We start from the raw sequence: 16,370 nt of genomic DNA, 5'->3' as shown, positions 1-16,370 counted from the left end.
CATTGGATTCTCAACAAGAGATCATTAGTGAAAGGTAAGAGGATTTAATAGGTCTACTCTGAGATTGCCTGAGCCCGATTGTATGAACACAATACAATTAGTAGAGCATTGCAATATTGGGAATGACTTGAGTAAATAGTGTCCAGCCTATACAGTGAAAATTATGATCACAGATACATAGACCTTTGACTTTTGAGTGGCATGCTTTCTTTTACAGCATGTTGATTTCAGTGTGGGAAGGGAGTGTCTTAATCTCTGCGTGATCTCTGACCATGATGGCTAATTTTATGTCAGTTTAGCGAGTCTACAGCACCCGGTTATTTGGTCAAACACTAGTCTAAATATTTCTGTGAAGATATTTTATAGATATGGTTAACATTTACAGTCAGTTGACTTTAAGAAGATTACCCTCGATAATATTGGGGGCCTGATCCAATCCATTGAAGGACTTTAGAGCAAAAACTGAGGTTTCCCAGAGAAGAAGGAGTTCTGCCTAAGTTTCCAGCCTGCTGGCCTGCCTCCCTTACAAATTTTGGACTTGCCATCCTCTACAATCATAGCTGCCATTATTCCTTAAAATAAGTCTTTAAAAAAAAAAAAAATAGAGCGCCTGGGTGGCTCAGTTGGTTAAGCGACTGCCTTCGGCTCAGGTCATGATCCTGGAGTCCCTGGATCGAGTCCCGCATTGGGCTCCCTGCTCAGCAGGGAGTCTGCTTCTCCCTCTGACCCTCCTCCCTCATGTGCTCTCTCTCTCTCTCTCATTCTCTCTCTCAAATAAATAAAATCTTAAAAAAAAAAAATAGGTCCCTTTACATGATTTATATATTCTTCTCCAGAGAAATAGTAGTATGTAGTATCTATAGTGGTCCGGTAGTATTTTGGGTTCTGTGTCTCTGGAGAACCCTGACTGGACGCATTGACCCTCAGAAAGAAAATCAGAGTTCCGCCCCCCCCCCCCCAGGATTATGTAACACATTTAAATTACTTTTTAAGAGAAACTTTTAAATTAACTTTTAAGGTACAAACAGGATATTAAACCTCTTAATATATCTTAAGTGATGTCAGTTTGAATTTCAGGGCGTTTTAGGAGAAAGAATCGGGAAGAGTAGCAAAGCCACGAAAGATGGGATTGGGGAAAAGTCTCAGTACATTCTGAAATGAATGTTGAACCCCTTGCTCTGGACTGGGCCAATTCTTTACTGACCTGAAGACTTAGGACCGTCACTCCCCTTAAGATGCCCATAAAGTAATAAACTGAATTGCTTTACTCTTCTGTAATATTGCTCTTCTTTCACAAATGTTTAGATCTCCTCTCTGAAGTTACAGAGTCATAGTGATCCATCCACAGTAAATTGTGTCATTGAGGGAAAACTCGTTTATCTTCTTCATTTTTATCCCTATCTTCCCTAGAATTTTTCATATGGTCGATTTCCATTAAATTGCCAGTAGGTGAGAGTGAGGGCAGTCTGCAAGCTGCAGGTGTAGCAATCCTGAGTGTGGTCCTGTTGCAACCAGAACACTGAGTGAAGCTTCCATTGTTTGCGCATTTTAGCTTTACGTCTAAAACCTCTGGGGGGCATCAGTTGAATGAGTAAAACAATACAACTGTAGAGCTGCCTACAAAAAACCCAAAGCTCTGTGAAGTGTAAGTAAGGGCAGGGAGGGGCGCCTGGGTGGCTCAGTCCTTAAGTGTCTCTGCCTTCAGCTCAGGTCATGATCCCAGGGTCCTGGGATCGAGCCCTGCATCGGGCTCCCTGCTCTGCGGGGAGCCTGCTTCTCCCTCTCCCACTCCCCCTGCTGTGTTCCTTCTCTCGCTGGTCTCTCTCTGTCAAATAAATAAATAAAATCTTTAAAAATAAATAAATAAATAAATAAGGGCAGGGAGATAGTGACGGGGGGGGAGGGGCCTTCTGAAGCTCTCTCAGGCTTTTTCTTTCAGCCAGTGTTTCTCCCCTGGGCATCTAACTGCAGCTTCCGTTCCCATCCGGTGGTGGGAGTCAGTTGTGGGATCAGAAGAGACTCTAGAGAACTAAAAGTCCAACCTGGACACAGTGCATTAATTCAGCACCCTCATCCCAGATCCATGTTTGTCCATGGCCGTCTTCAGTGATGGAAGGCACAGCTTGTTACCTTCTGGTAACTTCCAGTCACCGGTCCAAGTTCTGTCTTCCAGCACTACACTAAAAGTAGAAATCCCTCCACATGTTAACCTTGAATTCAGCTACCTTATTTCTCCAGATCTTGCCCTATTTTCTCCTGAGAAAACGTACCTTCTTTCCAATGATCCTCCTGTGTTATAGCCTAGAATCTTGACAACTCCTGGGTTGCTCTCTTCTGCGTGTGTTCTAACTTATCATCCCATTGAAATATCTAGTTCAGACAGTGTGATCCAAGGACGAGAAAATAGAGAAGGTTCTTCTCCTTACTCAGCGTGCTGGACATGTGCTGACATGCCCTGTGATACTGTTAGGACTTTCACTGCCTCATCACACTGATCGTGTGTCCTGAGTTTGCTGTCGCCGGATCCTCCTTCTTTGCAGCTACTGAAGCTTGGCTGGGTTTTCATTCTGTACCTGAGCAGCTGGACTTACTAGAAGAGGTGTTCATATTTATCACTACTAAGTGTTTTTTTAGCGATAGCCCATTATTTTGATCTGTTGATGATTTTGGACATTTTATCTACAGATATAAAGCCCTCATTCTCCTCTAAGTCTTTAATAAAAACACCACCTTTCCTTCCCGTTGCCCACTTGGCCACAGTCATCTGAGCTTTTTCAGGAACTCAGTATCCATGCTCATCCCCCTGAAATAGGTCTTCCACGCTGCTAGGGCAAGCCTGTTTAAAAAACAAACATGAGTGGTTTTTCATTTTCTTCTTTGCCTTCTGTCACCACAGTCACCACGTGAGACACTTTTCTCCACCTGGACAAAGTACTTAGGGAGCTGGCTTTTCGTAAGTCTCACTCCTCCCTTTCAACCCGTCTTCCACCAGATTGGCGAGTCTGGATCGCACATTTCATCATCAGCACTCCTGAATGGCCCCCCTGCCTTTGTTGCGTGGGAGAACATTGTATGATTTGCCCGCTGCCTCCCCTCTGATGTCATTCCCCAAAACCCCTCCCCTTGAGCCTTTGACATGATTTCACCCCTCCTAAAGCAAGACAGGGGGCCACGGTTTCTCAGTTTCCTTACCTTTCTAATGGTGTGGCTCAAAAAATAAAACTAAACCCATAACAGTTCTCAGACCAATGATGGGTTAGTAACTTTGAGAAACACAGCCCTGGGGCACCTGGGTGGCTCAGTTGGTTAAGCGTCTGCCTTCGGCTCAGGTCATGATCCCGGGGTCCTGGGATCGAGCCCCACGTTGGACTCCCTGCTCAGCAGGGAGTCTGCTTCTCCCTCTCCTCCCTGCTTCTGCTCTCTTACTATCTCTGTCTCTCTCTCTCTCTCTCAAATAAATAAATAAATCTTAAAAAAAAAAAAAAAAAAAAAGAAGAGAAACAGCCCTGGCTATCTGTCTGATTCTTCTGTTGAAGCCAGCAATTGATTTGTCTCCTTTTGAATCTGTAAAATTGGATTTATAACCTCCCAAGGATGTCACTATTAGAGGAGAGGACGTGTGCCCATCTTAACTTGTGTCCAGGAATTCAGCTCATGCAATGTACATTAGGTATCATCAATGGCAATAATGAACAGGAGGCCCAAGGGCGTTCTAACCTGTGTTCCTGGGTTCAAGTTTAATGTGGCATTTTATAATATTAGCAACTTAGCTAGTGATCCCTAATGTCTAGGAAAGAGTTTTAAAAGAAAGCTTGGTACCCACACCTTATGTTCAGATAAGTGAATCCTCGGGGTTTAAAATTTATTGCTGGTGGAGCAGACATGGGAAAATGGACTCTGCTGACCCTGCGAAGTGCTCACCACACAGCAAAGATTTATGGAAATGTTATAAAAGGCACGGCAGGGACCTCGGACTTCTTGGTTGCTGTCATGCCACTACTAGGGTAGTATTTACTGTTCTTACTGCCTGTTAACAAAAGGTGGTAAAATAAAGATCAAAGTGAACCTGCCTTTCTGCTTTCCTTTCAAAGGGTCGGTCTTTCTTTGTGCAGTATTTCTTTGTCCAGAAGCTTTTTGGAAGCTCTGTAGAATGCTGCAAGATGGCAGGATGTTATGCCTTTATTGCCAAAGCAGCCATGAGGAAGTGTCCTCATTCTAGGAAACTGTAAGGGAGCCCTCTCACTTCAAGAATGGGGATGGCAGAGAACCAGCTGGGACCCTTTGTTCCCAGGGGTTGTTTGATTCCACAATCAACCTGTAACCATTTGAAGGTTTTCTTTTCTTTTTAATATTGCATGAAAATGTGGATTTCCAAAAGTCCTACTAGAAGTAAATTGCAGCTTACCTCGGGGGAGGAGTGGTTAATGCATTAAATATTTAAAAGATTACTGAAATCCAGTAGTTTTGAAGAATTAATCATCTACATATTAATCATAATGTAGAAATAGGAAAAGGCAGTTTGGCACTTCTGGCCCCTGCTGAAAAGTAACTAACTTACATGTGTATAGAATTGTAATTTACCGGTGAGTGGCCGTTCAATCCAGCAGTAGTAATTTCTGTTTTCAGCTACAGTCCTTGATAAGTACCAGTCAGGCTCTTTCCTGTTTCAAGAATGTTTTTGTAAAGCTCACTAGGCTTTTAGAACGGAAAATCTCACTGCTTAAACAGATTGCTCTTTGCAGGAGGCTAGTCTTAAATTCATTTGCGGACTGTATGCTATTTTCCAGTCTCACGGACATAAAAACAGCCATAAAATAAAAGCTTAGGAAGGATACATGTGAGTAGGAGCCTGAAGCTTACGTGTGTGTGTGTGTGCACGTGCCTGCATGTGTTTAGTCTCCTAGAACATTGTGACAGGTCCAAACCACAAGACGACTTCCCCTACTGATGAGTTAGTTTGACTCTGTTTTATATTCACCTGCCTCACTGTTGGAGGCAGGCCTGAGGGGCTCGGCAGCCAGGGTAGTAGGACACATGTAAATTCATTGCCTACTAAGGGACTAGGGCTGGGTATGGGAATTGGTGGGGGCAGCAGTTGCTCAACAGCCTAGTGGGCTGTTTCATTCATGGTGGACGAGTGGTATCATTTCCACTTACAGTTGTCACTATATTTTATGATTATACTGCGAACATTTTTCTCTCTATAAAGCCAGATTAGTTGTAAAACCTACCCTTTCGCACTAGGTAATGTCTCATTTCTTCCAACTTTGTACAAAGTCTCCATTAAAAATCATTTATTATTTTAAGAATTGAAACAGTTGCAAAACCTCATTGACTCTTGGAAGCCTGCATACCCTGGTTCCCATGGGGACTGTACCTGCAAGTGACGTTCAAGGACACACGTGCCACATCAAATTGAAAACACTTCTTAGTGCTGGGGAAGAGCTCAGGAATTCAGAGTAGGATTCCTTTTACTTTAAGGTCTTGCCATCCCCCTTCCACATCTGCTTTTGTTTTGGGTCTGAGTATAAAAGGGAGAAGACTGGAGGCCCATGCCTCTGCAGGGGTTCAGCTCCAGTATTCCTGAAGTTAAATAAGAGTTAAACACCTATATCCATTAAACACTAGGTTTGAGCATTTAGGAAGCTAATCTCAAATGTATTTATGTCTTAAATGTGTACTTCATGGATAGGAAAAAAAAACTCCTTTATTATGATTATTTGATCTTGGGCTGTTTGCTTCTCTGTGACTGGTCACAGCTGTGACTGGGACACAGCTAGTCGCTGTTGCAGTCAGGATTTACAAAGCAGCAGGAGAAAAGCATCTTAGCCTTAGAGCAGATGGGCCATGGTTTAATCCTGACTCAGTGACTTAACTAGCGGGGGGACTTTAACCTCTGTTTTTAGGTTTAGCCTCTGTTTCCTGATCTGTCAGGTGATGACTCTTCTCCCGTGCTATCATGAATAACACAGGTAACCTACCTAACGCACCTCGCACAGCATCTGACAAAGTTGGAGACGTTACTAGATAATGGAATTCTTGACCCCACCCCTGCCTCATCGATTTGTAGGCCGTGGTGACTTTTGGCCTCCTTTGATTAGGCTTTCATTTCCCCAGTAAATGGTTTAAGCATAATTTTCAAAACAGCCATTTTGGTGACTTTCACATTTTGATACAAATCAAAATTCTCCATGAGACCTCTCACGCTAGAGCATGAAGAATGCCGTCTTTGTCATTTGAGGGATATTCCAGTGCAGTTAACAGAAGAGGAGAACTAGTGATTGGCTCGGTGTGGTAGAGGTGGGCTCAGTTACAGTCCTCTGTGTCCCAGAGGGGCTGTCCTGTGATCTCCGTTCCACAGACCTCAAGGACGGCTCCTTTGTGACATCTTATCTGGACAAGTTAAAGACCATGAAGCTTTTGCTTTGCTGCTGCATTTCTCCTATAAAAGCTTTAAAGCCATCCAGGCCATCCTTGAAAGTAATGTACATCTTCTGCAGAAGTCATTTGAATTTCAGCTTTCACTTTGCTTTTTTAAAAGCCACTCTTAGAAAGGTGTTTCATTGTCCTCCTAGGATACTTCATAAAATATTAATCCCCTCCTTTTTTCATCTAGAAGATGAAGGAAGAGATCCCTTTTTCCTTAGCTTTACCTCTTTCAGGAATACTTTTGTTAAATTTCATGGAGATGGTCAGAAGCTATTAGTTTTATTTGGGTAAGGAGTCTTTCTAAATGAAATCTGTCATTTGAGACATAGCTTTTCATTTTTCCTGCCAAAAGGTAGTTTCAGCTGTGTGTGAGTGTGTTGCCATTGTAAGTACTAACCCGATTCTCTGGAAGGTAGAAGAAACAAACTAGATTTGAAAAGATTTTCATAAATATATTATAATGGACTATGTTTATTGATCATCTGATTAAAGAAATAGGAAATAACAAATCATCTTCAATTCAGAAATAGAATTACCAAATGGAATTACCAAGTAGAATTATGGAAGTACACTGTATCCACTGTTTATTTCTTAAACAACAAGATCTTGCATGTTCGAGGCATGGATCTTTTCTTTCCTTCCTTCTCCACATCTCTGTAGAAGCTGGAGAGAGGGATCTAGGATTCTGAACTGTGTAGGCCAAATATCTGTCATAAGGAAAAGCACTGGACTAGGGAGAAGGAGATCTAAATGTCCACTCTAATCTTACTGCCAGTTAACATTTGACCTGGGCAAGGAATCTTACCTCTTGGGCCTCGGTTTTCCTTGCATGAAAAACGCTGATGTAGATGCTTTCTCAGACCTGCTCAGCTCTTCAGTCCCATTCACTTTTATTCCAAATACCTATCACACAGATGACCATGATTTTAAGTAAACTTAATACCTGAAATTTCCTACATTTCCCCAGTCTACACATCTAACTCATGTTAACCTTAATTAAATCCCCCCAGCCTTCAAGGGAAAGATTTCTATAATTTTGGTGTTTTTCTGTTTCCCCAGAGTAGATTTGCTAAGCATCCAGTACATCTCCAGCAGTGGCCTGGGCAATATTAGTAGATAAAAAAATAGAACTTTTCTTTAATAGAGTCGATAGTTGAGGTGGAAACACCTTAAATATGAAGCAAAAATGGACTACTTAGAACAGATGTATTATAAAAAGTAAAAGCAGGGAGGCATCTGGCTGGCTCAGTTGGAAGAGCATGCGACTCTTGATCTTGGGGTCGTGAGTTCAAGCCCCGTGTTGGGGGTAGAGATTACTTTAAAAAAAGTAACGATTCTTATTCATATCACTTGCTTTTACTTTTTGTTAAGTACTTCTTACTGCTATGACTATGCTCATTTAATCCTTTCTCCAATCCTATAAGGTAAATGATGTCACCTCAATTTTATAGCAAAAACTAAGGCACCAAGAAAAGCTAATGAATTGTCAGCAGTTACTCTTCCATTCAAAGGATTTAGAGAGGGTACTGGTCATGGAATCCTTGGGGTCCCCTCTTGGGTAAGTGGGTTAAGTATTGAGGGAAAAAGTAGGAGGGTGGTTTGGGGTGGGAGAAATGGCTTTGGGCTTTCTAAGTAGACTTGATTTTGATTAAGAGGCAAAAACAAAAATTATTTTCTTAATTTGTCAGTTGGCATTTGTCAGTGTCGCTTACTGTAAATTTATTTTTTGTTTCACATACAGCATACATTTCAGGCAGCCTGGAAGTGCAGAGTCTTAAGTGAGATAGCTCATTTCAGGAGAAAACAATAATCACATGATTGTATGCTTTGGAGAAAACAATCCAAAAAAGAGCCAAAAGTGGGTCAAGTGTTGAGGATTGCTCAGCACCGCGGGCAGTGACTGGCCCAGAGCAGTGGGAATTGCAGGGGGAGTTGCCTGGATGTGGTGAGGCGGATTTTTTTTTTTTCCCCCCTCGATGGATTGTAGTTTCTCTGCTTTCAACTTGACTTGCAGAAGGGGTATTCCAAACTGTCGTCTTTGGGAGAATAGGCCCGGTTCTCCCCCTGCCTGCTCTCCGGTGCACGGCAGCGCCAGTCTTCATGCCAGGTGGGCCCCCCGCCCCGTGTTTACACAGACTCTGGGGGTGCAGGGACGTCTGGAAGGCTGGGCTGTGTCACTGAGTGCGGAGTGAGCCGTGGGGGTCCAGCGATGCCTTCCTTCCCTCATCCAGGGACTCGCAAAGTGTCCCGATTGAAAACCCCAAAGCTCCCCCAGAGAAGAAAAAGCCTTCTTGCCTTGAGCCCCTGTCCCCGTCCCGGGGACTGCCCTGGCGCCTGTGCAGGCCGAGCTGTCTGTCCTCCCGCGCTGCCGCCGGGGTAGAGCGGAAGGGAAGAAGGAGCTGCGCCGCGCGCTGGTCGCCTCCCGCCGGCCAGGGTCCCTGGGCTCCAGCCCTCCGCGGTGAGTTCCCGGCCCGGAGCCCGGAGCCCGCAGCCGCCGAGCCGCGCCCACGCCTCCTGGAGGAGGACAGGGCAGGGTTGTCAGGGCAACTGTTAGCAGCGGCATATCGCGGGGTGCCCTCTGTGCCGTGTGCGGAATAGCTTACTGTGCGGCGGCAGGGGAGAAGCCTGGGGAGAGGTGCCGCCGCGGGAAGAGCTGCGATCTGACTGAACAGGTTAGGCCGTGCAAGGAGGCAGCTGACCCCGCGTGCCTTTCCTGGGGCTTTTCCGGAAGGAGAGTGCGCGTGCGTGTGTGTGGAGCGTGTGTGCAAGCAGCGAGCTCCAGCCAGCCACATGCCTGGGGCGGGGGGGGTGAGTGGGAGGGGGCGTGGAGGGGAGGTGGGGGGGGTTGCTGCTAGGTGGGGGGGAACTGCAGGGCCTCAGTTGCCAAGTGGCTGGTAGTATCTGTCAGCTGTTTGCACACTGTTTACTCATAGGGGATCTATTACAAGTGCTCAAATGAACCGGCCGCTTAGAAACTAGCAGCTTCCTGGGAGCTGCAATTCCATAAGCATATATTTTTAATATAATAATAATTAAAAAACAAGTAGCCGCGGTATGCCTGGATCCGCTACAGCTATCCGACAAGAGAGACTGAAGAAGACCAGTGCAAGGCCAATTCCCCTTGGTCTATTCACCATTAACGAGGAAGATGAACAGCAAAAGAATGGAAATTCCAGAAGACCAAAAGGTATGCCTTAGCTCTGCCCTTTGGTTGGAACCGGAACCAGCTATTTCCCCGCACTGTCTGTAGCTTGTGACCTCCTAGCACAGTTTGCTGGTGCTGTTTACACATTCTGTAGAGCTGTGGATGCATGAAATGGGGAACAGATTTTGCAGATTTGGTAGGTTTCAGATCAGCTGCCTTTCTGACCCAGGCTACTTTCTTGGCCTAGAGATCTTTAATTTTCACAATGCTCAGTTGAACAGTTACCAATGACACTGTCCTCACCCGGAGGAAGAAATAGGAGTTATCCAGGTTTAAATGAACATCTCCCCACCTTGCTTAGGTGCATCGGTGATTTCTGTTTAATAAGGAGAGTTTCCCCTTGGAAGGGGATGAGTTAAAGTAACAGAAGAGTGCAGCCTTTCCAAGGGCAGAGGGTTAAGATGTTACTTCCTTTTATATTCTGAAATACTGAGATCTTGAAGGAGGAGGTAAATAAACATTGAGCACACTATAGGGGGCAAAGCTAGGCAACAGGGAGGGGGACCATGAGGCTTTATAACTTCTGATGGTAACTACTACTGAACATCCCTATGGAGGTTGGATTATGCTGGGTGCAGAAAGGAGAGGTCTGATTCTTGTGCATCTCTTTCGTAATGATGAAATGGAGTAGCAGCTTGCCTGGCTTCTCAAATCCCTGTGTACTGCATCGTGTCAGCATTGTCTCATAGCCACCCCCCCACCCCGGACTCTAATGGTCAGGGATGGCAACATCATGCCTTCTTGAAGAAGGGCTTTAAGGCTTGCATTTTAAGTTTTTTCTTGCAACCCCCTTCCCCAAAATATATAAGCTACTCATCACTTAAGCTGATAGGTTACCAGTTTTGTTGTTTTCGTGTGGTGATTAAATTTTAGCTTGCATTCAAATTGTTCTGTCACGGAGATATCAAATTTTCCTCTGTGTGGTACAGAGCAATAGCATGGTAAAGTAGCAGGCAAATATTTAAACACTGATAGAACAAGTGTTTGAATAGAATCCAGTATCTGAAAATGACTGGCTTTCTTTTTCCTGGTTCTTGAGTGAATCTTAGTTTGCTTTTCTTAAATATAATTGAAACTGTCTACTTTAATTCCAGAAGTGTATTTTTACTTCACTTTTAAAATACCGTATACAGAGAATTTCTAATAGAATCTAAGTAACGTAGTTGACTTTAATTTCACTATCAGACATAGCTTATATCTTAGAACCAGATGACTCCACGAATTTACCAATGCCATGGATGGAAGCTGTTGTAGGTGATTGCTGGTTGGTTTTTTTTGTTTGTTTGTTTTTTGCCCAGGAATTAGACAGTTGAACCAGAGTGTGCTCTTGATGAAAACCCAGTACTTTAAATTGTTAGTAGCAAATCATTTGGCCTCTTAGGAGGCGGTAACTTTCTAAATTAATGTAGATCTGTTGAACTGTGCCCACTGTGTATTTTTGGAAATGTTCTTCATTTGCAGCACTTTTCCCTTGGGCATCCTGGAGCAGTAATTTAGGATAGCTATCCATTTTATTCTGAGTAGTTTTCTTGAATTCCTCTCTTCTGTGTTTTGTTTGTTTTCATTTGCCTTTAGTATTTTATTTAAAGGGAAGAAGGGTGGGGGAAGTAGGTGCTTCTAAAAATCTATTTGTTTTTGGCAATTCATGCAACTTTTTGGATAAGAGAGACTTAAGGAGGTTCTGATCCCCTACCATTTTTAAAGAGCCACACATGGCTAGTGGTTGCCTTCTTAGACGAGACCGTTCTAGTCTGTAGAGCTGTGATCTGAATTTTTGTCCTCTCTGCATTGTCCAACCTTCCTTGCTTCCTGGTGCCAGATATGGTCAGGTCCTGAAATGAATGTGGTTATTAAGAAGGGCCTGATGGAGCAGACAGCCCCTTCCCTGCAAGGGAGCATAGTAACCTGGCTTTATAGACAATTTCAGTTGTCCTCTTCCACCTAAATGTTACTGCCTGCTCTGAATATTATACGTACTACTCACTGGTTGCCAGTATCATCTTTTGCACTGTGTAATGGTAATGGACTTCTGTTTTCTAAATTATTTCCAAAGCATCATAGCAAGATGACATACAGACTATCTATTATGTGTTATTATTATGGGTGGCTCAGTCAGTTAAGCGTCTGCCTTCGGCTCAGGTCATGATCCCAGGGTCCTGGGATCGAGCCCCGCATCGGGCTCCTTGCTCAGAGAGGAGCCTGCTTCTCTCCTTGCCCCTCTCCCCTGCTCATGCTCTCTCTCTCTCTCTGTCTGAAATAAATAAATAAAATCTTAAAAAAAAAAAAAAAAGATAAACACTCAGAACCTTTGTTTTCTTTTTTGCCTGCTCTGTGGTCTAATCAGCTAACTGTGTCCAGACCTGGTTTTTATGCATAGTATCTTTATTCTGTCATTACCAAGAATAAAGAAGCTTGCTATCTGAATCCAGTAAGGTAATGCTCCTGTCCAGGATTACCCTGGGTAATGAAGTTCCGTCTTTCCGAATACTCTACTCTTGGGTACCCATCCTAATGAACTCTGTAGGAAGGAACGTATCCATTACTGTCTAGACTCCCAGTGATGGCTTCAAAATTACCCCAACAGGGTGAGACAGTAGTGTGGTCAGCTGGTAGACCAGCTCAGTTTTTGAAGGCGACATTTCTCTCCCTTGTAATCAGGAGGGATGTAAATGTTTTGCATGCCTTGCTATTATTGCCGAATAACATTTAGACAGTCACTGGGAGTGAGCTGGGCTTCTGCTCTTACACCTCTAGAACCCGAGTCTCAGTGTAATGCTGACCTGAGGACTGCTGCAGGAAAGCTTATTTAGGTACTGCAGTGACTCAATGCCCTTGCTTAGGTTTCAAGGCAAACCTACCTTATGGTGAGTTTTGCTGAGCACAGTGTCATTAATAAGTAAAAAGACCTTTTCTCCCTAAACCAACACTTGTTTAAATGTTCATTCTGTGCAGATTACTTTGCTGGGGCATTGTGGAGGTGGTGCAAAGGTAATTGACATGGTTTCTGCTCTCAGAGGTGTTTACCTGTCTAGCGAAGGAAGACCACTATGTACCAATAAGGCAAGAATATAAACTGACAACGGGGGAAGGGCTGAGAGTATAATGAAAGAATCTGTACCTATCTCCCTGCCCTTTGCTAGACTGTAAGCTTCTCAAGTGCCAAGACTACTCTTCTGTATATGAAATTGCAGAGTGCATGAACATTATTGAATGGAGATAAATTCAACATCTAAAAATAATTTGCACAGGCTCTGAAAGTCTTACTAACATAAGAATACTAAGAAATGTTGGTCATATTAGGATTGTCCTTCCAAGGTAACCGTTTTGATGTTCGGATGTATCTGATAAGTTAATCCTATTACTCTCTACCACATTGCCTTTAGCTAAGAGTACATCAGGGATTCTACCCTGTTTTGTTGTTTTCCATTTATATTATTCATCATTTTCATTGGTGGAAAAATGAAGGCGTATGTTTACAAGGTAGTATTAACTGACTGCTTTTTTAATATCTAGGTTAATGTCTTGTGCCCATTTTGTTAGCAAATTGCAGATTAGATTGTAAAGAAATAAAATTTCTCCTTGAAATCAGGACACAGTAGTTCTGGGAAGCTGTGCTCTCCTTCTCCCTTTCCCCCTCCTCCTGCCTTTTTGTTAAAATGTGTTTTTATGGAGCCTGCAGTAATTTATTTTCTTTTGGCTTATCCACTCTAAAGGTAGAATTTCTGCCAGTTAAGGTTTCCAAATGAAATATGATCTACCACTTACCATTTATATTCCTATTGGATTGGTGATCTAGCAATTGTGATGTCCTCTTTGTAAGTCATGAGTCTTTTTTTTCCCCCAAAAAGGAGTGTTATGTCAAGAAGTGCGAATGCCATTCTAGAATCATTCTCCCTCATTTTCTTCTTTTCCTCTTTTGTTCTATAAGACTTGGACTCTTGTCTGTTCCCAGTGTCTTTATCTGTGCCATTTCAGGACTAGGAAAAACCTTTAGCAGTAGAATTTTCCAGCTAGTGGGGCAAAAGTATAGTTCAGAAGAACAATAATATCAAAGATTCCTATTATAAGGAGGAAATCTTAAAGTCAAATTGATTGGCATAAATTTTATTTGCTGAAGAGACCCGAAATGTAGTGTTTTATTCAAAGCATTTATATAAAAATAACAATAGGGGATGTCAGGAACAAGGATCACAACATCTGATGTATGGGTTGCACTCATTGGAATACCTGTTGAGTGAGTAGAACTGTCTCCCAGGCATTCTGTGTTACAGTAGAAATTACCATAGGTATCACTATACAAGGGGAATGTGATTTGACCTCTACATAACCCAAATTTTTTAATACGGTGAGGTGCTATATGCATTGGAATTTGCTTGCTTTATAAAACTAAAAGGTTTAAAAATTGTGTGCGTGTTTCCACAGCTATAATCAGTAGAGCTAAAATAGCTGACTGCTCTAACCATAGGAACCAAACACATGTATTTGGTGAAAATCTCCCAGTTGATAAATCTTACATACTATTTGTTAGAAGGTAGAATTGAGTATCCTTTTCCACTAACACCAGCATATCTCAAGGGGCAACTTTAAATTCAGTTCGTTGTTACTGAAAAATTATCAGGTCATTTGCAGGTACATTAACTGTGTTTTGAGCAGAAACTAATACCTTCACATCAACAAAGGAAATTTTGAGAGAATTCATCTTAATTCTCAGTTTTTAGCATTTAGAAGAACCCATTTATGTTGGGCCCTCTATGTATTAGGTTTATGTTCTAGATTTGTCAACTTCAAAAGTCATACCTCATTATACCTCAGATCTGGATACAAAGACCCAAAGTCTACCACAGATAGACATAAGACATTGTGTTTGAAGTGTTTACCAGGACACTGATGAATATTTTTGACTCTAAAATGCAAGTTCCATTTTCTTAGGCTTTCTGCCCAGTGATGATTATTAGAGAATTTTAATAGATTCTGTCCAGATTCCAGAGAATGGAGCTTAGGCATATTGACCAAAGAAAATTATGTTCACAGTTTCAGGCCTAATAAAGTAGTAGCAAGATATTCTGTGGATTCAGCGGAACCAGTCATCCTAAAACCATCATTGGGAACAACATTATGAAGGTTGGTGTGGTGCCTCCTCATAGGGTTACTTACAAGATCAAGCATCAAGTGCATTTGTTGAGGGGTGACTTGGGAGTTCAGGTGGAAGGTTGGAATCTCTGTGGACCCCTTTTGAAACCCTTCTGAAACAATGTAGCACAAAATCTAAGTATAGATGCAAAGTCAAGATTGTAATTATTGCCTCTGAGCCCCTGTAGAGAACTGTAGACATTCAGAACGTGCTATCAGGGCTTTCAGTCTATATGGTGGGAAAAGTTTAACCAGATGGACTATTACTGGCTATATCCAAGTTTACCAAGGTTATTAGAAAATCAGAATAACTGTGGAGTGAGAGACTGTGTGATGTGATAGAAAAATTGCTTCATGTGGAAGTAGGCAAGTTACAGTTCTTAACCTTTCCAAGCTTTGGGCTCTGAGCTATAAAATGAAATTAATCATACCATGCTCACAGGTGGAGGTGAGGATTAGAGATATGATAAGCATTTAACACACTCTCTGGAAAATTTTTGGGGCTCATTAAATGGTATTTATAAAAAAGTGGGATATTTGACTACAAATGGCAAATTTTCTGATAATTCCTACTAACATACTCTTCGTCTGTTCCAGTACATGTCTATTACAGAAAGTTTCCCTAGTCTGATCTCCTGCCTTTTACCTTAACTAGCTTGTGAGTGAAAATTTCCAGGAGGGCTGCCACTTTTCTGAGGCATTTTTAGTCTCTTGTCCACAATAGGTATATGTGGCTGGATCCTTGTTCTGTGTTTATTCATGTGGATCAGATGTTAGATGTCAGGTAGATTAGTCATTGCAGTACCCTGTAATTTTGTCCTGTGAAGTGAAGCAAATAAATTACCATTATGTCAGATCACCTTACTTGTTATTTCAAATACGATTAAGGGAGTGTACCTTTTATTCCTTGGGATTAATGGAAAACTTCTGGTCTGCCTTCATCAGGGAACAATAGCCACGATCCTCTGCCGTCTTGGAAACCAATCAAAAGGAATTTTGATTCTCAAAATTTCTACTTCTGGAGTTTTCTGTTTTGTGTGTGTGTGTGTGTGTGTGTGTGTGTGTGTGTATTGCTTGATGGAAATGTCCAAGGCTTGTGGGCGAGTTTCTGCTAGAGACTTAGGTTATAGGCACTTACAGCTTTATGTGGGCCGTTTTTCTTCTCATGCTATTCTCAGCACCAAGATTTCTTGTTCTAAGTTTGGTCAGTTTCTATCTTGTCTCTCAATACTTTTGTTTCTCTGTGGTGGTCTTGTTTCTTTCACGAGTCAGTCAGCAGTTAAGTGCTGCAAACATTTGGCACAAACACCATATTGGATGTTACCTACTGCTGTTATTAAGCATACATGCTAGTGGGTCTTTGTATCCTGTTGAGCTCTTCCCTCTAGTACTGTAGCTGGTTCTCCTCCCTCTGCTTTGCTGTACCTGGTCACCTTCTACTTCTCCTTCAGTTTAAATGCCCTTTCTTCAAGAGTGTCCCTAGATCAGGCTGGGTCCCATGTTCTAGGCTTTCCTAGGATCGTGTACTTGTCCTTTGTTGCTCCAGCCAAATTGTAGATTGTGTTTGCTGAGTAGTGTTAAAAATCTCTCCAACTCGACTAAACTC

General features: G+C 42.5%; 1 protein-coding gene across 4 annotated transcripts in view; it reads left to right on the top strand.

The window, feature by feature from the left end:
* MAP7 (microtubule associated protein 7) overlaps positions 1–16,370 on the top strand; it is a 169,476-nt gene that overhangs the window by 13,590 nt on the left and 139,516 nt on the right. The window contains exons 1-2 of one of the 4 annotated variants that reach the window (XM_034990750.1): positions 9,087–9,101; positions 9,474–9,616. The exons of 1 other annotated variant lie outside the window; for it this stretch is intronic. In XM_034990750.1, the coding sequence (XP_034846641.1) occupies positions 9,484–9,616 (133 nt within the window). In that variant the 5' untranslated portion in view covers positions 9,087–9,101; positions 9,474–9,483. Of the gene's footprint in view, positions 1–8,139; positions 8,537–8,619; positions 8,888–9,086; positions 9,102–9,473; positions 9,617–16,370 lie in introns of those variants that run through there. 2 more of the 4 variants (XM_034990752.1, XM_034990753.1) reach the window with 2 other exon arrangements.

The sequence above is a fragment of the Mirounga leonina genome, unplaced genomic scaffold (genome assembly GCF_011800145.1).
Source record: "Mirounga leonina isolate KUSES-001 unplaced genomic scaffold, KU_Mleo_1.0 Mir_53, whole genome shotgun sequence".
Taxonomy (NCBI): Eukaryota; Metazoa; Chordata; class Mammalia; order Carnivora; family Phocidae; genus Mirounga; species Mirounga leonina.
The sequence above is the reverse complement of the archived record's forward strand: the minus strand, read 5'-3'. Positions and strand labels throughout refer to the sequence as shown.